We start from the raw sequence: 25,585 nt of genomic DNA, 5'->3' as shown, positions 1-25,585 counted from the left end.
TGTGCCAAGTTTGGTTCAATTCCATCGTTGGTGGGGTTCAGAATGCTCTGTGATTGAAGGTGAACTATAAATCCCAGCAACTACATGTCAAGATTCTATTTTCCCCAAACTCCACCAGTGTTCACATTTGGGCATATTGAGTATTCATGTAGAGTTTGGTCCAGATCCATCATTGTTTGAATCTACAGTGATCTCTGGATGTAGGTGAACTACAACTCCAAAACCAAAGGACACTGCCCACCAAACCCTTCGAGTATTTACTGTTGGTCATGGGAGAACTGTTTGCCAAGTTTGGTTCAATTCCATCGTTTTGATCGGACATAGCCAGATGCTTCTCCGGTTATACAATATCTTCTTCTTGTTGCCACAGTTAACTCCTAGTTTTTCTGAAAACATGACACGGTTACTATTAATCTTTAAGAATGGCTTCTCTTCTGCCACCTCGGTGTTTGTTGTTTCCTTTCTTTAAAACTTTGTTTCTTCCCTCAGTCTCTTGACAGAGGAAAGCAAATAAAATGATCAAGGGTCTGGAGAACAAGTCCTATGAGGAGCGGCTTAAGGAGCTGGGCATGTTTAGCCTGAAGAAGAGAAGGCTGAGAGGAGACATGGTAGCCATATATAAATATGTGAGAGGAAGTCACAGGGAGGAGGGAGCAAGCTTGTTTTCTGCTTCCTTGGAGACTAGGACGCGGAACAATGGCTTCAAACTACAAGAGAGGAGATTCCATCTGAACATTAGGAAGAACTTCCTGACTGTGTGAGCCGTTCAGTAGTGGAACTCTCTGCCCCGGAGTGTGGTGGAGGCTCCTTCTTTGGAAGCTTTTAAACAGAGGCTGGATGACCATCTGTCAGGGGTGCTTTGAATGCAATATTTATTTTATTTATTTCGCGTATTTCTACCCCACCCTTCTCAACCCCCGAGGGGGGACTCAGGGCGGCTTACAAAAGGCACAATTCGATGCCAACAACAAACAATAAGATAAAACATGTATCAATAGCAATTATAAACAATTAAAACAAGCAAATTATATATCACAATCAATAAAACCAATCTAATGTTCAACGTTCGCCAGCTCAGAATCCATAAATTCATTCCACATTGTCAAATCCTATCAATTCTAGTTGTCATTGTCCTTTGTCTATCTGCCAAATTACCCAAAGGCCTGGTCCCATATTCATGTTTTTAGTTTTCTTCTGAAAGAGAGGAGGGATGTCGATGACCTAATTTTCCCGGGAAGCGAATTCCACAGGTGAGGGGCCACCACTGAGAAGGCCCTGCTCCTCGTCCCCACCAACCTCACTTGTGACAGAGGTGGAGCCGAGAGCAGGGCCTCCCCAACAGATCTTAAACTCCGAGGTGGGACGTAGAAGGAGATGCGTTTAGACAGATACGCTGCGCCGGAGCCGTATAGGGTTTTGTAGATCAAAACCAGCACTTTGAATTGGATCAGCAGCCAGTGGAGCTGACATAACAGAGGGGTGGTATACTCCCTGTATGACGCTCCAATGAGTAATCTGGCCGCCGTCCACTGGACTAATTGAAGTTTCCGAACAGTCTTCAAAGGCAACCCCACGTAGAGTGCGTTGCAGTAATCTATTCGGGATGTAACAAGAGCATGGACCATTGTGGCCAATTTTCCTGCTTCTTGGCAGGGGGTTGGACTGGATGGGCCATGAGATCTCTTCCAACTTTAGGATTCTATGATTCTATGACTAAAAAAGGTAAAGGTAGTCCCCTGACATTAAGTCCAGTCATGTCTGACTCTGGGGTGTGGTGCTCATCTCCATTTCTAAGCCGAAGAGCCAGCGTTGTCCGTAGACACCTCCAAGGTCATGTGGCCGGCATGACTGCATGGAGCGCCCTTACCTTCCCGCCGGAGCGGTACCTATTGATCTACTCACACTTGCATATTTTCGAACTGCTAGGTTGGCAGAAGCTAGGGCTGACAGCGGAAGCTCACGCCGCTCCTTGGAATCGAATCTGCGACCTTTCGATCAACAAGCTCATCAGTTCAGTGCTTTAACCCACTAATCTTATGGTTTCTTCATTTTACTTATAATTAAATTGAATATTTTAATCTTAAAATACCAAGGCTGAATTTTAAACTGGTTATAATAAACCCCTGAGTCCTGCTCTCACATAGCTAGGATCACCCTTTAGCCCAGGAGCCCCCGGTGGCGCAGTGGGTTAAACCCCTGTGCCGGCAGGACTGAAGACCGACAGGTCACAGGTTCGAATCCGGGTTGAGGCGGATGAGCTCCCTCTATCAGCTCCAGCTCTTGAGAGAAGTCTCCCACAAGGATGATAAAACATCAAAAATCATCCAGGCGTCCCCTGGGCAATGTCCTTGCAGACGGCCAATTCTCTCACAACAGGATGCTCCTGACACAACAACAACAACAACAACAACAACAAAAACCCTTTAGCCCTCCAGCTAAATACTTAAACCACTTTGGTTTGGCTCCTCCACGAACCAACCTTCCAGTTTGGTTCCCTCACCAAAGACTGTGCTCTCTCCTCCAGTGGCGGTTACCTCCACCCATTTTGCTTCTGCCTGGAGGCCTACGTTACTATGGCAACGCATTATCTAAGGCAACCACAGCAAATGTTGGCCTGCACCTATCATATCACAATATCAATAAACACATTTAAAACATACATTATAATTAGCTATTTCGTTAGAGGAAGGAAAGGGAAAAGAGGGTGAGGAAAAAAGAAAGAGGTAAAGAAAGGAAACATGATAGAATTGGTCATTTTGCCCACCTCTACACAGATAATTTCCAAAAAAGTAACTTGCCAGGGATATCATGTCCCGTCTCTATTTTTTCCAAGCTGAACATACCCAGCTTCCTCAGATGCTCCTTGTAGGGTTTGGTATGACGATTGAGGAACCAAGTGGTGTTTGGGTTGTTGTAGGTTTTTCCGGGCTATATGGCCATGTTCTGGAGGCAATTTTTCTCCTGACGTTTCGCCTGCATCTATGGCAAGCATCCTCAGAGGTAGTGAGGATCTCACTACCTCTGAGGATGCTTGCCATAGATGCAGGCGAAATGTCAGGAAAAAAATTGCCTCCAGAACATGACCATATAGCCCGGAAAAAACTACAACAACCCAGTGATTCCGGCCATGAAAGCCTTCGACAATACAAGTGGTGTTTCCTTTGTGGAAACTATTGTGTCTGATTTAATCCTAGGTATGGGATTGCAATGCTGTGCAACTGAACCATTGAAGAACCTGGAAACATAAAATGCACTCTCATGGCACTGTCCATAGAATCATAGAATCAAAGAGTTGGAAGAGACCTCATGGGCCATCCAGTCCAACCCCCTGCCAAGAAGCAGGAATATTGCATTCAAATCACCCCTGACAGATGGCCATCCAGCCCCTGTTTAAAAGCTTCCAAAGAAGGAGCCTCCACCACACTCCGGGGCAGAGAGTTTCACCGCTGAACGGCTCTCACAGTCAGGAAGTTCTTCCTAATGTTCAGATGGAATCTCCTTCCTTGTAGTTTGAAGCCATTGTTCGGCGTCCTAGTCTCCAGGGAGGCAGAAAACAAGCTTGCTCCCTACTCCCTATGGCTTCCTCTCACATATTTATACATGGCTATCATATCTCCTCTCAGCCTTCTCTTCTGAAGGCTAAACATACCCAGCTTCTTAAGCCGCTCCTCATAGGGCTTGTTCTCCAGACCCTTGATCATTTTAGTCACCCTCCTCTGGACACATTCCAGCTTGTCAATATCTCTCTTTAATTGTGGTGCTGAGAACTGGACACAATGTTCCAGGTGTGGTCTAACCAAAACAGAATAGAGGGGTAGCATTACTTCCCTAGATCTAGACACTATGCTCCTATTGATGCAGGCCAAAATCCCACTGGCTTTTTTGGCCGCCACATCACATTGTTGGCTCATGTTTAACTTGTTGTCCACGAGGCCTCCAAGATCTTTTTCACACGTACTGCTCTCGAGCCAGGCATTGTCTCCCATTCTGTATCTTTGCATTTTGTTTTTCCGGCCAAAGTGGAGTATCTTCCATTTGTCACTGCTGAACTTCGTTTTGTTAAGTTTTGGACCATCTCTCTAATTGGTCAAGATCGTTTTGGATTCTGCTCCTGTCCTCTGGAGTATTGGCTATCCCTCCCAATTTGGTGTCGTCTGCAAACTTGATGATCCTGCGTTCTATCCCTTCATCTAAGTCATTAATAAAGATGTTGAACAGGACCGGGCCCAGGACGGGACCCTGCTTGTGCCACTCCGCTTGTCACTTCTTTCCATGATGAAGAGGAAGCATTGGGGAGAATCACCCTCTGGGTTCGTCCATTTAACCAATTACAGATCCACCTCACCGTAGTTTTGCCTAGCCCACATTGGACTAGTTTCCTTGCCAGGAAACCATGATACTCCACTTCTGCCACCTTAGCAAGAATTTTGTTCCATTTCATATCTGGCGAAAATGTCCATTCACTTTTGTAAGAGAATTCACTGTTGCAGATTTCAACATGACTCCAGATCTAATTTCCTCCAAGACAAAGCTCAGTGCTGCCTCTTTCACAATAGGAAGTTCCTTATTCTGATGACGGCACTAATTTATAAAAGGTGATATTGCAACATGACATTGGCATCAATTTGCTTTGTATTGGGCTTATGTAGAGACTATGCAAAATTTGATGTTGTCCTTGTATACCTGGGTGCATTTATCCTGCTGAATTAGACACAGTAACTCCAATGTAGTTTTACAAACTCTTTATTTAGCCCAGCGTTTCTCAACCTGTGGGTTGAGACCCCTGGGGGGTCGTGAGGGGGGTGTCAGAGGGGTTGCCAAAGTCCATCAGAACACATAGTATTTTCTGTTGGTCATGGCGGTTTTGTATGGGATGTTTGGCCCAATTCTATTGTTGGTGGGGTTCAGAATGCGCTTTGATTGTGGGTGAACTATAAATCCCAGAAACTACAACTCCCAAATGTCAAGGTATATTTTCCCCAAACTCCACCAGTGTTCATATTAAGTATTTGTGCCAAGTTTGGTCCAGACACATCATTGTTTGAGTCCATAGTGCTCTCTGGATGTAAGTGAACTACAACTCCAAAACTCAAGATCAATGCCCACCAGACTCTTCCAGTGTTTTCTGTTGGTCATGGGAGTTCTGTGTGCCAAGTTTGGTTCAATTCCATCATTGGTGGAGTTCAGAATGCTCTTTGATTGTGAGTGAACTATAAATCCCAGCAACTACAACTCCCAAATGTCAAGGTATATTTTCCCCAAACTCCACCAGTGTTCATATTAAGTATTTGTGCCAAGTTTGGTCCAGATAAATCATTGTTTGAGTCCATAGTGCTCTCTGGATATAGGTGATCTACAACTCCAAAACTCTAGGTTAATGCCCACCAGACCCTTCCAGTGTTTTCTGTTTGTCATGGGAGTTCTGTGTGCCATTTGGTTCAATTCCATCGTTGGTGGAGTTCAGAATGCTCTTTGATTGTGGGTGAACTATAAATCTCAGCAACTACAACTCCCAAATGTCAAGGTATATTTTCCCCAAACTCCACCAGTGTTCATATTAAGTATTTGTGCCAAGTTTGGTCCAGATACATCATTGTTTGAGTCCACAGTGCTCTCTGGATGTAAGTGAACTACAACTCCAAAACTCAAGATCAATGCCCACCAGACCCTTCCAGTGTTTTCTGTTGGTCATGGGAGCTGTGTGTGTCAAGTTTGGTTCAATTCCATCATTGGTGGAGTTCAGAATGCTCTTTGATTGTGGGTGAACTATAAATCCCAGCAACTACAACTCCCAAATGTCAAGATTATGTTTTCCCCAAAATCCACCAGTGTTCATATTATTTGTGCCAAGTTTGGTTCAGATACATCATTGTTTGAGTCCACAGTGCTCTCTGGATGTAAGTGAACTACAACTCCAAAACTCAAGATCAATGCCCACCAAGCAACTCCAAGCAAATCCAAGCAACTACAACTCCCAAATGACAAAATCAACACTCCCAAACCCTACCAGTATTTAAATTTGGATGTATCGGGTATTAGTGCCAAATTTGGCCCAGTGAATGAAAACACATTCTACATATCCGATATTTACATTACGATTCATAACAGTAGCAAAATTACAATTATGAAGTAGCAACAAAAATAATTTTATGGTTGAGGGTCACCACAACATAAGGTACTGTATTAAGGAGTCGCGGCATTAGGAAGGTTGAGAACCACTGCTTTAGCCTTCTTTGTCTGAGTATGAGGCCTCACCAAACTATAAATTCCATGATTCCATAGCATTGAATCACAGCAACTAAAGTGGTGACAAAATGTGTTAATTCTACAGTGTAGATGTCCCTCTAAATTACGGAGTCTTTTGAATTTTTTTAGATTTTGGGTTGCTGTATGTTTTTTCGGGCTTTATGGCCATGTTCTAGAGGCCTTCTCTGACGTTTCGCCTGCATCTTTGGCAAGCATCCTCAGAGTTAGTGATGTTGAGGGTCACCACAACATGAGGAGTTGTATTAAGGGGTTGCAGCATTAGGAAGGTTGAGAACCACTTCACTACCTCTGACCCTCACCTCACTACCTCTGGGGGTGCTTGCCATAGATGCAGGCGAAACGTCAGGAGAATGCCTCTAGAACATGGCCATATAGCCTGAAAAACCTACAACCCAGTGATTCTGGCCATGAAAGCCTTCGACAATACTTTTTGATTTTACCTGCATAGTTGTAGTAATTTCAGTTAGAACCACGATTAAAGGGGTCTGTGCCCAGTGAGCATCTGCTAAACCAGAACAGCCGGGACAGAGAAACACATTCCTTAGGTTGAAGGCAACGCAGTTAGAGGTTTATTACAATTTGACACAGTCAGGAAGAACTTCCCGACTGTGAGAGCCGTTCAGCAGTGGAACTCTCTGCCCCGGAGTGTGGTGGAGGCTCCTTCTTTGGAAGCTTTTAAGCAGAGGCTGGATGGCCATCTGTCAGGGGTGATTTGAATGCAATATTCCTGCTTCTTGGCAGGGGGTTGGACTGGATGGCCCATGAGGTCTCTTCCAACTCTTTGATTCTATGATTCTATGATTCTATGAAAAGGGATGTAAGTACAGATGTGACACTGAGCTGCTGACTTTCCAGCACGTAGACACAAGCCACAGCAGCTCTGTGTGGGTGAACAACACACCACTACAACTGCCTTCTCATGTAGTAGTGCATGGTTTGGAGCTGTTTTCATTTCTACAAAACTATCCAAAAAAAACTGAAGCTCTGCTGTCTTCATAGAATAGAATCAAAGAGTTGGAAGAGACCTCATGGGTCATCCAGTCCAACCCCCTGCCAAGAAGCAAGAATATTGTATTCAAAGCACCCCTGACAGATGGCCATCCAGCCTCTGTTTAAAAGCTTCCAAAGAAGGAGCCTCCACCACACTCCGGGGCAGAGAGTTCCACTTCATCACAGCTATGCATCCTAGATCAAACCAAGTTGAACATTCTTAGACTGAAATGAAATGCGATGGGCAGGCTGAAATTCTATTGGGAACCTTGACTTGGCAAACCCGATGACAGCCTTTTCTATGCAGTAGAGGCTTGCTCCTTCCCTTACTGGAGAGATAACAGAGAGCAGAGGGAGGAAATGCTTGATAAAAAGAGTATGAAAAGTTGCAACATTTGGCTGGGCATGCCACAAAGGACACTCTCTTCTGCTCACACCATGTAACTTTCTGGAGAACTGGTTCAACATTAATTCAAGGGTTTATGCTCTTCTCTACAGTATGTGTGTTAATATGGGATGGTTGATGGTCCTCCTCCATCAACTCAGCTGCTCCGGCTACATTGTCCGGATGCCCGACCACCATCTCCCAAAGCAGTTGCTCTACTCCGAACTCAAGAACGGAAAACGGAACGTTGGTGGACAGGAAAAGAGATTGAAAGATGGGCTCAAAGCCAACCTTAAAAACTCAGGCATAGACACAGAGAACTGGGAAGCCCTGGCCCTTAAGCGCTCCAGCTGGAGGTCAGCTGTGACCAGCAGTGCTGCAGAATTTGAAGAGGCACGAATGGAGAGTGAAAGATTAATTAATGATACAAAACACTGAGAGACCATATTGTCTCCAGTCTGGTGATGCTGTTCCCTATCCAGCAGGACATTTCCATTTCCAGTCATCATGACGAAGATATGTGTTGGGTCTTGACCCAATCCAGGGTCAAGGCCCGAGAGGAAGGTGCGTCAAGCCAACCTGACTGAGACTGCCTTCCACCTGGAAACCAATGCCCTCACTGCGGGAAAAGATGCAGATCAAGAGCGGGGCTCCACAGTCACCTACGGACCAACCAGAATACTGATCCTGGAAGACTATCCTACTTGGCCAATGAGGGATCGCCTAAGTAAGTAATATGGGATGTTTCAAAAAGATGGACCCAATTTGAAAGCATTAGATCTCTGCAACCACAAATCACCCACGAACGAGATGTCTCTCTCAGCACACAAACAGCCCTTAGCCTCATTCATTCGCAAGATGGTAACTCCACAATGCGGTATTACCATCTGCAAATATATTTTTTAGATTTGTTTCTGGATCAACATGGTTAGTAAAGCTTGATTAACATTATACCATTTGTAACTTTGTGTGTAATTGTAAGATGTTGGCATTGTGAAAATTACTGCTTTGAAATTGGGGAAACACCCTGTATAAAGCAAAGGCATTACAAAACCAAGAGAAACAGCACCAGAAAGCAGGTCAATTCAATAAAAGGCCGCAGGAAGTCATTCAAAGATTGGGAGAGTCCACCAGCAAAAAAGACTTCTTTGATTATACAGTGACTGTCAGACCAGAAAAAAATGCGATCAATCTTTTATTAGTGACTAGTGTCTCCAGTTAAGAACACAGCTGGAAAATTTCCGAAGACAAATGTAGAGCCTCAATTGGTGGAAGGTCTGTGGAGGAAAGAAGGAAGATGTTAGTACTATTGATAGGCAGATGGAAGTATTGATCAGCTGGGCTGAATATTCCTTACTAAGAAAAAACATGAAAAGATTTGTGTCTATACTTCACTGAAAACTACAAGTAAACCTAAGAATAAATCAAGGTAAGTCTAGTCATGTCCAACTCTGAGGGGTGGTGCACATCTCCATTTCTAAGCCAAAGAGCCAGCGTTGTCCGTAAACAGTAGGCATGTGCAATCCATGGTTCTAAAGTACTTACAAAACTAAAGTTCTGGTTGTGAAAACTAGGGGGCGCTGGTGCTTTGCTTCTACAGTGTTGCTGAAGTCCTGGTGGTGAAAATTTCAGAACTCTAACAAAACTTTCAAAATTTCATTATTATTTCATTATTGGTGATTTTTATGACAGAAACTATTAGGAACTGCCATTTATAATGAAATTTTGAAAGTTGTGTTAGAGTTCTGAAAGTTTCACCACCAGAACTTTAGCAACACTATAGAAGCAAAGCACCAGCGCCCTCTAGTTTTCACCACCAGAACTTTACTTTTGTAAGGACTTTAGAACCATTTAGAACAGGGGTCCACAAACTTTTTAAACAGAGGGCCAGGTCACAGTCCCTGAAACTGTTGGAGGGCCGGATTATAATTTGGAAAAAAAAGGAATGAATTCCTATGCACACTGCACATATCTTATTTGTAGTGCAAAAAACACTTTAAAACAATACAATAATTAAAATGAAAAATAATTTTAACAAATATAAATTTATTAGTATTTAAATGCAAAGTGTGGGCCTGCTTTTGGCTGATGAGATAGGATTGTTGTTGTTGTTGTGTGTAACTTAAGTCATTACAGACTTAGGTTGACCTTAAGCGAGGGCCGGGTAAATGACCTTGGAGGGCCGCATTGGGCCCCTGGGCCTTAGTTTGAGGACCCCTGATTTAGAACCATGGATTGCACATGCCTAGTAAACACCTCCAAGGTCATGCAGCCAGCATGACTGCATGGAGTGTCGTTACCTTCCCGCCAATGTGGTGCCTATTTATCTAATCACATTTACATATTTTGAATTGCTAGGTTGGCAGAAGCTGGGGTTAACAACAGTTTAGTCCAGGTTCACCATTTGTAGCGGTCACAGTGGCTTGTGAAAGTGGCAGCCAATCAGAAAGCTGCTACATACACCACCCTCCCTCCTTCCGCATACAAACACTGACTTTTATTAGATAGATAGATAGATAGATAGATAGATAGATAGATATGCCTGGGATCCAAGAAAAAATGTATCGGGTGGAACAGAGTCAAAACTGGAAGGTTTAAGAATTCCTGGTCTATATTATCTATGGCTTAAAACTCCTGATGTCTGAATGGGGCCTTCTTCAGGGTGATATCAATCTGCCTTTTCATACACTGGAAGGGAGAGAGCAGGTATATAGTCTACTAGCCATCCCCTGCCACATGTTGCTGTGGCCCAGTCTCTGTATAAGTGTTTTTTTGTGTATATATTTGTGCATATATATGTGATTTTGTGCATGCATTGTAATGTATTTTTTTTTAATTTTTTGGCTTTTTAAGTCACTTCTGCTATGTTTTTCAGTGTTTTTATGAGTGATGGTCACTTGTTGGCCAGACAGGTGTATTGTGTCCAAATTTGGTGTCAATTCATTCAGTGGTTTTTGAGTTATGGTAATCCAACAAATGAACATTACATTTTATTTATATAGATAAGTGGAAAGGATGGGGGAAAGGTTTCTACTTACTTGGCCCATTCAACATTCAGGATCAAGTGATCATAGCCAAAGCCAGACACGCCTGCAATGGCCCTGGCAGCATCTTCCCGGCGGTGGAAGCTGATGAAAGCAAAACCCTGAAGGGAAGCAAATGAGTGAGAACCAGAAACAAGCAGCAGACTACAACAGCAAGAACACTGTCAGTCCCCAGACCAGGAGAACTCGGTGGCGCAGTGGGTTAAACCCTTGGCTGGCAGGACTGAAGACCGAAAGGTCGCAGGTTCGAATCTGGAACGAGCGTGGATGACCTCCCTCTGTCAGCTCCAGCTCCCCATGAGGGGACACGAGAGAAGCCTCCCACAAGGATAGTAAAGCATCAAAAACATCCTGGCGTTCCCTGAAGCGACTTGCAGACAACCAATTCTCTCACACCAGAAGCGACTTGCACTTTCTCAAGTCACTCCTGAGACGACAAAAAAAAAGTCCCCCAAAACAAAGTCTCCAACACTGAATGATGGCCAGCTCTTTCCACAGGTTACGGCATTCCCCAGAAAAGCAGCTCCCACATATCTTTATCAGCAACCCCTTTCTCCCACCTTGGATTGGCCGGTAGTTTTGTCCTTGGCCAAGTAGATACGAGATATGGACCCAAAAGGACGGAAGAGCTCCTGCAAATCAGTCTCTCGTGTGTCCTCAGACAGGTTGGTGACACGGATGGTGGCATTGTCATCAGCTAAAGGCAACAGGGCCAAAAGACAAAAAAGAAGAGGGTCAGAGCAGCAGAAACATTGGGCTAGGCTATTGGGACCACAAGCAAGAACTCTAGGGACCAGATGCACCCCCAAAATGCCCTCCTAAGCAAGCTCACCTCTGCGATTCGGCTGCATGGACTCTCCTCTGCGGCTAGCCCCATCCCTCAAGCTGGGTGGCACGTACTTCCCAGTCTTGTTCTGCTGGGAAGCAACAGGTTCTGGTTCTGTGGAAATGCAAAACAATTTTATTAAACATCCCTCCTGACTCCTGGAATGAAGGTGTTGGTTTCCAAGTCACAGAAGAGTGCTTCTCCTCAGCTACCTCTTCTCACCCCTTGCTCACCTCCTGGCAACTTCTCCTTCTCGCCTGTGGAGAGACCCAGCTGCTCGGCAAGCTCCTTCTGCATGGGACCCAGTGTGTCCTTGTAAGGGCAGCGAGTGGTCCAATGGTCACCCTTGCAGATGCGGCAGGACACAATCTTCTGCCCTTTCAACTTGTTCATGGGGTCCTCCTCCTCTTGGCAGTTCAAGTCCTGGCAAAAGTGAGGGTGGAGTGAGTGTTAATGGACTGAAAGTCATCTTGCTTCTTCTCTCCACAGACATCCCTATAAGACCCCTAGGACTCAGACAAATGCCTCTTTACCAGTCGCAATTTGAGATGGGCCCCAATGTGTTCGTTCCATGAGAAGTTGGATCTGGCTATGGTGATAGGTGCTTTGGTCATTATAGTTCATTTGGATTACTGTAATGTGCTCAGAAACTATAGACATGGGGCTGTCTTTGAAAAGCACTCAGAACCCTCAGTTGGTCCAATGACGTAGAGTGAGATTGTTAAGTGGGATTAATATTAATAATATTATTATTAATAATAATAATAATAATAATAATAATAATAAAAAACTTTATTTATACCCCGCCACCATCTCCCCAAAGGGACTCGGAGCAGCTTACATGAGGCCAAGCCTGACAACAGATCAATAAAACAAAAAGCAATAAGCAAATAAAGCAATACAATTAATATAATTCACATATAAACAATAACAAGCAAGCTGTCCTAACTGGACAGTTTGTCACAACGTCTAAATAACTCAACAAAAAAGACGAACTGGGTGGAATTCAAAGATTTTATTGAAGCAAGCAAGCAAGATGACACTGACAATAGATTTATCCAGCATTTGAAGAACGACCTATATGTCGAAGCAACACCGGAAATGTAAATACAGAAAGATGATACTACCACCAATTGTTTACTGGACTCTTTGAAGACTATGGGAAGTCTAGACACTTGGGACTGGGTTCAGGGTGATCTATATCTATACATAATGTGTTTTTTTCTTTTTTGTATTTTTTTCTTTTCTCTCTCTTCCCTTCCTTTCTTTTTCTCCCTCTCTTTTACCTTTTCACCTTTCCCTTTTCCTGTTTATTTTATTGGTCATTTTCTACTATCTATTTCTATTTTATTTGTAAAAAAAACCCCTGCACAATAAAAAATATTTATAGAAACAATAACAAGCAAGGATTTTAAAAACCCATTATGCAACAGTTATTATTTATTTATTATTTAGAACATTTGTATCCCGTCCTATCTCGACCTCCGCAGAGGGACTCAGGGCGGCTAACAACCGGCACACCATGGTGCCCACAACCAAAAGCATAAATATACAATTTAAATAAAACAATATAAAAAACAGTATAAAAGCATTCAAGCAGTCAAACAGTTGTCGATTTAAGTCATAGTTGCACTGGTGACTAGTTCATTTCCAGACATAATTCAAAGTGCTAGTTTTGACTTATAAAGCTCAATACTGATACAGACTAGGTTATTTGAAGGACAGCATGATCCCAGTAGAGCTTCAAAACTATGTAGAGCAGGTATTCTTGCTATCCCCCCACCGTCACAGGTTCATTTGGGGAGAACAAGAGGGAGGAGTTTCTCAGTGGCTGCTCCTCAAATTGGAACTCCCTCCCCAGAGGCCAGGAAGGCCCCATCCTTGTGCTCTGTCTAGGTCAAAAGACAGGCTTTTGCAAACTGATGCTGGGCTTTTAATGCTATGGGGTACAGTTTTTAATGTTGAATGTTCTAGCTTGCAAACTATTCAGTTGTTTTGTAGGTATTATACAATACAATGTCAGTATCTGCAGGGGATACATCCCAAGACCTACCTGAATACTTGAAACCATGGATAACACAGCCCAATACAAAAAATATTGGTGTCTCAGATTTTATAATAATAATAATAATAATAATAATAATAATAATTTATTAAAAGTAATCCTGCCTGTTCAAGGCAATTAAAAAATTTAAAAGGCCGGACCAAGATTTGTGCAAGCCCAAAAATTCTAGGTGGCCCGGGAATTAAGTGTAATGCTATGGCAGGCAACAATAATATTAGGTACTGGTCTGTGGCTGTTCATTCCAGGGCCGATTAGAGGAAAGGATCTGGGTAATTGGTAGGAAGAATAAGGCCATATTCGACACTGTGTAAGACTGAATTAGAACTGGTCATTTTCAAAGGCTTGTTGAAACCACCAGGTCTTCGAGCTCTTACGAAAGGAGGTGAGGGATGGGGCCTGTCTTATTTCCCGTGGAAAGGCGTTCCAGAGGTGGGGGGCCACCACCAAGAAGGCCCTCTCTCTCGTCCCCACCAACCGCGCTTGAGATGGTAGTGGGACCGAGAGAAGGGACTCATCGGAAGATCTTAAAGCTCGTGCCGGTTCATAGAAGGAGATGCGATGGCGGAGATAGGTTTTAGGTCTGTTAATGGGGTTATTTGGGGCACCATTTCAGTAAATTACATTGGATACATCCCATCAGCTCTAGTTTCTATGAGCAATCAGATAAAGATGGCATATATTCTGCATCTCAAAAACTAGAGCTGATAGGGGAAATCCGGTGACATTTTTGGAATCAGCAGATCAGATATATCCAGAAACAGAACTAACATTTGAGGCACCAAAATGTGTGTTGGCCAGGGTGGGAAACCTTATATTTTGACTATACCTGAGCTGGGAGCCTATCACAGAATGACAAGGGAGGACCTAGAAAGGCCCACAAACATTTCAGGAAGAATGTATTGTTGAAGGCTTTCATGGCTGGAATCACTAGGTTCTTGTGGGTTTTTTCGGGCTATAGAGCCATGTTCTAGAGGCATTTCTCCTGACGTTTCGCCTGCATCTATGGCAAGCATCCTCAGAGGTAGAGGTCTGTTGGAATTAGGACAATGGGTTTATATATAACTGTGGAATGGCTGGGGTGGGGCAAGGAGCTCTTCCCTGCTGCAGTTAGGTGTGAATGTTCAGCTGATCACCTTCATTAGCATTTGAAGGCCTGCCTGCACCTGGGAAAATCTGTTGCTGGGAGGTGTTAATCTGTGCCTGGTTTTTTCCTCTCTGTTCAGGAAGATCTTTTCAAGCAGGGATAAGTGAAACTGTAGATACTAAATCTGTGTCCCATATTTATAATTTAATATGTTTTTAATTTATATTGTTTTAAATACATTGAGTCCCATTATCGAGAGAAAAGTGGGATATGAACAAAATAATAATTCTAAAATGTTGCGTAGAACAGCCAGCTAAAAAAAAGACTACAAAAAGAACCTAGCAGTTCTTTGCCTGGTCAGACACTCAGTCATCTGCATGCTGCCACTCACCTCCTTGCTGGTGATAAAGGTCATGAAGACATCATCGCTCACGGTGGTTGTGGCCACATTTGGTCCAGGAGCATCAAACTCTGAGTTGCCAAATTTCTTCCAGTTCTGAGGGAGTAAATAGTAGAGTGAAGTATCTGATCAAAGTTGCCTCGTTTACTGCCATTTTGTATATTTTAAATTGGCTTTAATAGCCCTAGGTTTAATTCTATTTTTGTTTATATTCTTTAAGTTTTAAATTGTGTATTGTTTTTAACCAATATTCACTGCTTTGAGTCTCTCTTAAGAGAAAAAAGTGCTATGTAAACAATGATAATGTTTATACACTGTGATATCAATAGAGTATATACTTGCTAGAATGTTTATATCGATAGAGATTATTCCTGCAGGCCTCGTGGACCCATGGGCAAACTTCCCAAGACCACTCACCTTTCTCCTTGCAACAGCTTTAGAGGCCTTCCGGGTCTCAATACGAAAGGTTCGGATGATCTGCAAAAAGGACAGCAACATTCATATTGTACTGAGGATAGGAATAATCAAGGTAACTCTGAGATCCTATCTATGAGGTGTATTATAGGAGGTTTTAATGAAGTATCAATTTCTGTTCAAAAGCCTAGTTTACCAGATTGCAGGATAGGAGCATTATGAAACATTGGAGGAATAGGCCTAGTGGGGTCAGCAAGGATGGAAGCCAGGATGGAAATTAACCACGTGTTATGGAAATGAAAAATATGGTACAAGGGGAGCTGCATTTCAGTACTATCAACAAAATGTTGGTAAATGAAAATATGAGGCTCAGTCTAACAGAATGCCACATAATGAGGGAAGGAGAGATGGGGCTGGATCCTAACCATCCCCTCACCTTCACTTTGCGGCCATCTTCCTCTTCTCTGTATTCGGTCACCGTTTTAATGTTTCCATTCACAACCTCCTTGGGGGCGGGCAGGGGACCTGGAGAGAGAAGTGAGGGAAATATATTTTAAACTTTCTTGGTCTCCATAATACTCTGTATTCCACACTTCTGTAGTTAAGATGTGTTTTCCAGAAAAAGTAGAACTGGATTTCCCCCCTAGTGCTCTCAATAATATTATTCTGATTTAGCGCTGGCTACAAGGAACACACAATTCCATTTCCATAACAGCCCCACTGGTTGCGGTTCCATTTTTGGGCACAATTCAAAGAGCTGGCCTTAACCTATACGGTTAGAGTCTGAGTAATGTGAAGGTCTGTACCTCATTTTATGAGCCCATTATGACCGTCTGGAGAGGACATTCTCTGTGTTCCATAATCCACTCAAGCTCTTCTGGTGAGAACACAAAAGAGGACCTTCCTGGTGGCTGTTTTTAAGATCTATAAATAGCCTTTTCATGAATTTAAATATGATTGGTGTTTAATGTTTTAACTTTATACATTGATTAATTTTTGAAATGTTTTATTTCTGTTTCTATTAATGCTTTTGTATTGTTTTAATTTATATTGTTTTTAAATTTGAGTACTATTATTGAGAGAAAGACATAATAATGATGATGATAATGATGATAATAATAATAATGAGAGCCAAATTGACAAAGAAAAAACATGGCTGTGGCTCACAAATGGAACTCTGTCAGCTCCAGGCAGATCTTAGAACAAAACCATGCTCACAAAGATGAAACGAAGTTAGATCTGAGTGTTTCCTGCCAAAGCAGAGGTATATTACCCACCCGATTCACACCCCTCCTTCCTCCCCCTTTATCTTGGTTTATGACTACATTCCATCCCCAAAGAACACAGAGCATCCCTTCCTGGCCAGATGGCCTCTTATCAGGCCATATTTTACTTCAATGTCAGGAGGGAGGATTCCAGCTTTTGTTGCCTTAAGTTCGAAGACTAGATCCTGACAAACTCTGAAAAAGGAGACGGAGGGCCTCATTCTGGCAGCCGAAGAACAAGCCATTTGAATCAATGCCATCAAAGACAGAATTGAAAAGTCAACAATAGATCCCAAATGTAGACTCTGCAAGGAAGCAGATGAAACAATCACATCCTCAGCTGCTGCAAGATCATGCAGACGGACTACAAGCAGAGGCTCAGATAATTCATTGGAACCTGTGCCACAAATACCATCTGCCTGCGACAAAGAACTGGTGGGATCACAAGCTGAAAAAAGTTACAGAGAATGAACACGCCAAACTCCTCTGGGACTTCCGAATTCAGACTAACAGTTTTGGAGCACAATACTCCTGACCTCACATCGTGTCAAAAAAACAAAGTATGGATCGTCGATGTCGCAATCCCAGGTGACAGCAGGATTGCAGAGAAACAACTGGAAAAGCTGACACGATATGAGGACTTAAAAATTGAACTGCAAAGACTCTGGCACTGAAAGGTGGTTTCAGTGTGATCGGCACACTGGGTGCAGTGCCTAAAGACCTTGGCCTGCACTTAAACACAATCGGTGCTGACAAAATTACCATCTGCCAGCTTCAGAAGGCCACCTTACTGGGATCTGCATGCATTATTCGCTGATACATCACACAGTCCTAGACACTTGGGAAGTGTCTGACGTGTGATCCAATTGAACAGCCAGCAGAGTGTCTGCAGTGGACTCATCTTGTTATGTTTCTAATAATAATAATAATAATAATAATAATAATAATAATAATGCATTAACAGCAAACTTGGCTTAAATGACATTCCCAAACACATTAAAAGCTTTATGATGAAATAGTTAAACTGGAATATTTGTAATACAGACTGAGTATCAGTTGTCCGGATATTTGAAGTTCTACAAAATCCAAACTATCCACATGGGTGGCTTGAAATACTGAAAACATAGCTTTCCGAAGGTCAAGTGTGCACAAACTTTGTTTCATGCATCCAATTATTACTAATTTTGTATACAAAATTACATTCAGGCTTTGCATATAACGTGTATATGAAATATAAGCGTTAGATTTGAGGCCATTTCTAAGACATTTTATTACGCATATGTTGATATTCCAAAATCACTACTTCTGTTTGAAATGAGAAACAATAGATTAGGCGAAACATAAACAAGCTTAATATTGCACTCATGTCTAGCCTGAATGTTAGGGTTTTGATTGCAGCTTAACACTCCAGACAATGCATGTGTGTACACTCAGCCTTCCACATTCACCGGGGTTAGGGACACAGGACGGAAGGAAGGATGGAAGCAGAAAAACTGTGAATGAAGAAATTGCCTTTTTTTTTTTTTTACTGAGAGAACACCTATTTAGGGATTTCAAGGCTTCCAGCACAACTCTATGGTTAATATCATCTTGAAGAACTGCACTGGAGGGCCTAGAAATTTTTAGAGAGGTGTTACATTAATCCACACTGTATTGTTTGTTTAATTTTTTATATTTTAGTTATTTAAGCCAAGGCCAGTGTGGGATTGTTAGTTGCTTGATTCCCTATGGGGAGAAAGCAGGGTATAAATAAAGTACATAAGTAAATAAATAATAGAGATTCCTAGGGAGATGATTTTGAATCAAATCCATTATTAAACAAATCTGGAAAAATCAAAAACACAAATTTGGAGGGATGACCATATATGTGTGTGGACATGTATGGTGTGCAAAATTTAATACCTCACATCTCTGCAAGCAATAAATCAATCTCATACCTCCTTTTACAAGCTCTGGTTCAACAACTACAGTTGGTGCACTTCCTCCTCCACTTCCGGTTCCACTTTCACCACTGCCTCCACTTCCGGTTCCAGTTCCACCTCCACCTCCACTTCCACTCAGCACCCCAGTTAAGGGTATATCCTTGAGCAAATCACTAGTGATGCATTTATCTGTGTGAGGGAAACACAATCATGTCAGGCACAACAATTCCACAAAGAATAGACCATGTTGCAGTCCACAATCCTGCATGGTTCAGCAGTGCATAGCATTTCTGCACATGGAACTACACTACACCAAGCCATTTACTATCTTGGGCCTACCCTTGAATAGCACCCCACACACCCCTAGCCATTCTGTGCCTGGCGGAGAGCAGGGAGATCATCTGGCTAACCCCAATAGGCAGATGTGAAGCAATGATATCAACCTCTGTATCTCTCTGGAGTATTCAGAAGACTCAACAACTGTTATAATAATGTATTGTCTGGCTACGTGGACTTGGCCAGATGCTTGTGCAATCCTATCTTTTCGCCACAGGCAAATTGAGGAAGGGAGGTTCGGTGCCTCTATGATAGGTATGCCGAGGGATTTGCTGACAGACGAAGGGAATATCAGCCTATGCAGAAACCATAAACAGTCATACAGATGTATATGTTAAGCTATCTTTCCACATACCACTAACAGGATGCCAGTCTCAGAAAGTTAGGTACCTATCTGTTTAGAAACTAATCCAATATATATTTTGGGGATTCTCTAAGTTCAAAGAGATATAGGTTTATTTTTTTAATCCAAATCCTTAAAATGATCCTGACAAGCTTCAATGATTTTTAGAATGTGAAGAATGCAGAGAGGTTTGATCCAGTCTTTTAGACTACTGTAACAGGCTGTACTGAGATGAGAGCATTCTGGAAAGTGTTTCAAAACTTCAGCTGGCCTAGAACGTTGCTATCAGACAGCTAACTAGTATTGATTACTGGGAATACATTATCCCATTTTTCCGAAAATTTCATTGGTTATCAGTTTGTTTCTGGCCACAAAGCAACACGCCAAGTATAGCCTATAAAGAGCTATATGTAAGCCGCCCCGAGTCCTCATTGGGGAGATGGTGGCGGGGTATAAATAAATAAATAAATAATATTATTATACAACCTGGTTTTGGATTCTCTACGTATTCTACCACAATAACTTGTTTGGGCTTTAGGATTTTCAGGGGACGGCCTTTTCTTAATCCCACTTATGAGAGGCACATTTGGTTGATTGTGAAAGAGAAGGCCTTCTCAATAGCAACTACTCAGCTCTTCACCAGCCTTGCTTGGTTTAGTTCTTTTCCTGGCAGGCAGATCTTGTTTACTGAAGCAAAACTAGTCAAGTGAGCAGAGGTGAGTTGGTCATTGTTTAAAAGAGTTCAGTAAAGAGAGCATGTCCAATTCATTCCATCCCACCTCTTCAATTTTCCACTCTCCTCCCAACAATTGCCCATTAAAACAAAGTATGCATTCCTCATATTTTGCCACTGTCATAATAGCAAATTTAGTAGTAATAGTAGTAGTAGTAATAGCAGCAGCATCCCTACAAAAGAGTCCTTGGGGAAATGATGTGTGATTGAAGGTTTTCTTCGGCTGTACTAAAGGGCAGCAGTCTGAATTGCAAGGAAGTCTGAATTGCATCCGGTTAAAAGCAGTTTGGAACCCACCAATCTGGATGTACAAGTAAGACAACTCTTCATTTAGTACACACCTAATTAGTTTGTACAAGAAAATTCTTACCATCATCTCCTTCCTCTTCCACCTGGTCTGCCCAACTGGGCTTGGAGCTGAAATAAAGGTAAAACATCAATGAGCCTTCTGCTCTCAGTAGTCATAAACATGTGCATGCTGTCCAACAATAATCAAATTCCAGGAAACTAAATTCTCCATGCAACATGTTTTTGCCTATTAAACTTCATCCTGTCCATTACAACTCATTTAACACAGGTTTGCTTCTTCAGTTCTATCAGAGAAGAAGAAAAGAACATACATCTGGATGTACAAGTTAGACAACTCTTCATTTAGTACACACCTAATTAGTTTGTACAAGAAACTACTATCTCCAGCATCTAATTTATTCCAGCTATTTTTCCATTCAAATATTAATAAAAAACCTTTGGGCAGCAACCACTGTTCTTTATCTTGTCATGTCCACTTCCAAAGGAAGACGCCCACTTGCCAGCTGGTCAACACACAGGTTGGTTTGAATGCAATATTCCTGCTTCTTGGCAAGGGGTTGGACTGGATGGCCCATGAGGTCTCTTCCAACTCTTTGAGGGTTCTAGCCACCTACCTCATGTTTCAGGTAAAAATGCAGGTATTTTGCCATTGAAGATTTACATTACCATCCAGATTTATACACCACATACCTTACTTAATTTTTTTGTTTTTCTTATTTATTGTTTCCAAAGCTCACTCACTCACCCCTCTTTGAAAAAACAAACAAACCTTGTAGACTCACTCATTCAGTCCTAGACTGCTAATTGTTGGAATTAATCTTGAATTCCAATCACTTCATTAACTGCTCCAGATCTTCTTTTACCTTTCCTGTTCAGATCCTCAATAACTTTATCTTGTTCTCACTGAAGCACTAAAACTGGATTTCTAAAGGCATTTCCAAAGAGGACACTTCCGCTCATATAACTGAATAGACCCACAGAAAAGTAACAGAAAACAGACTAAGTTTGAAGCTTTGTGGTTGGGAGCCTAACCTGCATGTTTTAAAGAGACATTTTATCAAGATGGAGTGCATAACGCTGAAACATTGGCCACTGTCCAGCAAGAACACAGCCATGTTCTTCCTGCTGTCACGTGTCCTTCCAATTCAACCAACTACTTTCTCAGCCACATCTAACACAGCCTCTGTATTACCTGTCTAGCATATGCGTGATTACAGCAGTGGTTCTCAACCTTTGGTCTTCCGGATGTTTTGGACTTTAATTCTCACAATTCCTAAAAGCTGGTAAGTTGCTGGGAGTTCTGGGAGTTGAAGTCTAAAATGCCTGGAGGCTAAAAGTTGGGAACCACTGGCTTACAAGGAAAAGTCCCTTGAGAGCTAGATGTGTTTATGACTGGGGGATATATTCTCAACATTTTCAGGTAACACTCCTGTTACTATTCCATTAAAGCACTGGTTCTTAACCTGTGGGTGACGGACCACCAGTAGGCTGCAAGGACGAAAATCTGGTCCACAAATCTCATTTTTTATTTATTTTACTTCTACTCCTTTCAGACTGCCTGCCACTCCTTTCCTGTTGCTGACCATGGCATGTGTTCTGTATCAGAAAGCAGAGCTGATGTGGTCTACCCAATGCAATTTTCTGAATCAGCACCACAAACCAAATCTAAAGTTGACCAAAAACTGATTCCTAACCCTTTTGGTAATAATGCTGGAGAGTGGTCCCTGGTCAAAAAAAAGTTGGGAACCACTGCATTAAACAGATGTGGTCCAATAATACCAGATGCGGAAATTGCTCCCCATACATTAATGAAATCATGTATTTCCATGTTACCCAGACCTTTTCAACACATGTTCAGTGTCTCTCACTTTCAAAGTGACTCCATGTCTAATGGAGATTCAGTAAAGATGCAGTCTACATAATTAATACCCATCTCCAAGTTTTAGTATCTAACTATATAATGTTAGAACAAGTGAGCAAATATAGACCTCCAGGTAAGTTGCACAAAGATATCTTTGGCCTCAAAGGCCCATCAGACCTACCCAGCAAAGCCACTAATGATGGATAATGGGAATAGCTGACCAAAAACATTTGGAGAGCCATAGTTGCACATCCAATATTAAGTAAGGGAGACAATCAGTGTGGTGCAGTGGTTTCAGTGCTAGACTTGAAGTGCAACTACACTGTAGAGCAGTGATCCTCAACCTGTGGGTCCCCAGGTGTTTTGGCCTACAATTCTCAGAAATTTAGGATTTCTGGGTGTTGAAGGCTAAAACATCTGGGGACCTCAAGTTGAGAACCACTGCGAGATAGAAATAAAGGTTATTATTATGATTTTACAATTATTATTACTAGATTTTAGTATATTGTATGAGCCCCCAGTGGCGCAGTGGGTTAAACCCCTGTGCCGGCAGGACTGAAGACCGACAGGTCGCAGGTTCGAATCCGGGGAGAGGCGGATGAGCTCCCTCTATCAGCTCCAGCTCCTCATGCGGGGACATGAGAGAAGCCTCCCACAAGGATAAAAACATCAAATCATACAGGCGTCCCCTGGGCAACGTCCTTGCAGACGGCCAATTCTCTCACACCAGAAGCGACTTGCAGTTTCTCAAGTCGCTCCTGATACAACAAAAAAATTATATTGTATTATTATTAATAATATTATTATTATACTGTATTACATGAATACGTGAAGACACATCATACTAGGTAGCAGGGTAAACTCATCAAGAAATATTAATTAAATCATTTCGTTTTAAAGTTGGATTTTAAGTAAAAGATGCTTGCTTGCTTGCATGCTGGTCGCTTCTGTGGCGAGAGAATCAGCCGTCTACGAAGACGTTGCCCAGGGGACGCCCGGATATCTTGCAATCCTGCGAGGAGGCTTCTCTCATGTCCCACAACCAGATACAGTGAAGACATCTGCCCTTATGCTATGCTACTCTGCTGCTGAGTATGCATGCCCAGTGTGGAACACATCTCACCATACTAAAACAGTGGATGTGGCTCTTAATGAGACATGCCGGATTATCTCAGGGTGTCTGCGCTCTACACCACTGGAGAAATTACACTGCTTAGCCGGTATTGCACCACCTGACATCTGCCGGGAAGTAGCAGCCAATAGTGAAAGGACCAAGGCAGAGACATCTCCAGCTCATCCCCTGTTTGGGTATCAGCCAGCACGCCAATGACTTAAATCTAGGCATAGTTTTCTAAGATCTACAGAGACACTCGCTGGAACACCTCAGCAAGCGAGAGTCCAAAAGTGGCAGGCTCAAACCCAGCACCTCAACCAATGGCTGATACCAAATGAGAGACTCCCTCCTGGGCACACAGAAGACTGGGTGACTTGGAAGGCGCTGAACAGACTGCGCTCTGGCACCACGAGATGCAGAGCCAACCTCAAGAAATGGGGCTACAAAGTGGAATCCACGACATGCGAGTGTGGAGAAGAGCAAACCACTGACTACTTGCTGCAATGCAACCTGAGCCCTGCCACATGCACAATGGAGGACCTACTTGCGGCAACACCAGAAGCACTCCAAGTGGCCAGATACTGGTCAAAGGACATTTAACCAACTACGAAACTCACAAGTTGTGTATTTTTCTGTTTATTTGCTTTGTTCGGTTAGAAATGTAACATAATGGACTGGTTGCTCTGACACGACAAAAAAAGTAAAAGATACACAAAGCTATGCCAAGCTTCCCAGAGCAGGCAGCCTCAAACTGGGGCCTTCCAACGCCCAGAAGCCCTTGCCAGCTTCTTCAATGGCCAGGAATTTTAGGAGTTGGAGGTGCAAACAGCTGGAAGGCCGCTGTTTGAGGAGGCCAGGCCTTAGGTTTCTGTCACGTGTCTGCCCAACTCTTGACACTCAGCTGGAGAAGTCCAGAGCTGACCAAATTGAGCTTTTGGTCTATAACCAGCTTTAAGAGTTTGAAAGACATGAAGTTGACTTTGTTTGGGAAAAAATGGCTCATGAGAAGCGGTTGAGGAAAGAATTCGGGACTCTCCGAATCACAAACCCGCCACTGCACGTCTGGACGCGCAAACACGTGTACACGGACCGCCCGCCCGCCGCTTTCCCCTTTCCCCCAAGGCCTCCCTCCCTCCTCCAGGCCTGCTTCCCGCCTTCCCCATTTGCTCACTCGTAGTCGCCCGTCGGCATGGCCGCCCCTGGAAGAAGAGCAAGCAGCAGGAAGGCGAGCTGAAGAGGAAGACTAGGCCTCACGAGAGGCAGGAAGCCGGCCTAAGCGTGACGCAGAGCCTCACGGGAGACGTAGTTTGCGTCACTGACGTGGTGGCCAAACCAAAATGCATGGCGGAGGCCTTTCGGCTCGCCGCGGTGCCTGCTGGGAAGACGCGATAGGGGTCGCTCCACTCCAACTTTTGGGCCTCCAATTCCCAGAAGCCCTCGCCAGCTTGTTCAATGCCCAGGAATGCTGGAAGTTGGAGGCCCAAAAGCTGCAAGGCCGCCTGTATTAGTGAGGTGAATTGCCGCCCCCAGTGGACACTTCAAGAATTGCATCCCTTGATAGAATTCTAGAGTTGGAAGAGACTTCATGGGCCATCCAGTCCAACCCCCTGCCAAGAAGCGGGAATGTTGCATTCAAAGCACCCCTCACAGATGGCCACCCAGCTTCTGTTTAAAAGCCTTCAAAAGGAGCCTCCACCACACTCCGGGGCAGAGAGTTCCACTGCTGAACGGCTCACAGTCAGGAATTATAAGAGTTGGAAGACTTCATGGGCCATCCAGTCCAACCCCCTGCCAAGAAGCGGGAATGTTGCATTCAAAGCACCCCTCACAGATGGCCACCCAGCCTCTGTTTAAAAGCCTCCAAAGAAGGAGCCTCCACCACACTCCGGGGCAGAGAGTTCCACTGCTGAATGGCTCTCACAATCAGGAAGTTCTTCTTCATGTTCAGATGGAATCTCCTTTCTTGTAGTTTGAAACCATTGTTCCGCGTCCTACTGTCAAACCCAGCTGGGGGCCCTTCCACACAGCCCTATATTCCAGAATATCAAGGCAGAAAATCCCACAATATCTGCTTTGAACTGTGTTATCTGAGTCCACGCTCAGAATCTAGTTGCTTTTTTGCATGTCCACCAAAGGTGAGAGAAGGATCCCACTTGTGAGTGCATTTCCAGCATTTGTCTGATGGATTCTTTTAACATTTCGCAAGTTTACTTGGTGTTATGTACCA

At 43.2% G+C, this 25,585-nt stretch overlaps 1 protein-coding gene across 1 annotated transcript; it reads right to left on the bottom strand.

Moving 5' to 3' along the window:
• Positions 1–8,824: 8,824 nt before the first annotated feature.
• Positions 8,825–24,692, bottom strand: EIF3G (eukaryotic translation initiation factor 3 subunit G). The gene is made up of 11 exons (XM_060763313.2): positions 24,530–24,692; positions 20,445–20,491; positions 18,678–18,851; positions 15,912–16,000; positions 15,479–15,538; positions 15,053–15,157; positions 11,746–11,935; positions 11,519–11,626; positions 11,247–11,383; positions 10,681–10,787; positions 8,825–8,919 (listed from the first exon to the last, which is right to left on the bottom strand). Exons 1-11 carry the CDS (start codon positions 24,547–24,549, stop codon positions 8,904–8,906), a joined length of 1,053 nt encoding a protein of 350 aa, XP_060619296.2. The 5' UTR covers positions 24,550–24,692; the 3' UTR covers positions 8,825–8,903.
• Between the last annotated feature and the right edge of the window lie 893 nt (positions 24,693–25,585).

The sequence above is a fragment of the Anolis sagrei genome, chromosome 2, assembly GCF_037176765.1.
Source record: "Anolis sagrei isolate rAnoSag1 chromosome 2, rAnoSag1.mat, whole genome shotgun sequence".
NCBI classification, from domain to species: Eukaryota; Metazoa; Chordata; class Lepidosauria; order Squamata; family Dactyloidae; genus Anolis; species Anolis sagrei.
Note: the sequence above shows the minus strand (reverse complement) of the source record. Positions and strands in the feature narration are given on the sequence as shown.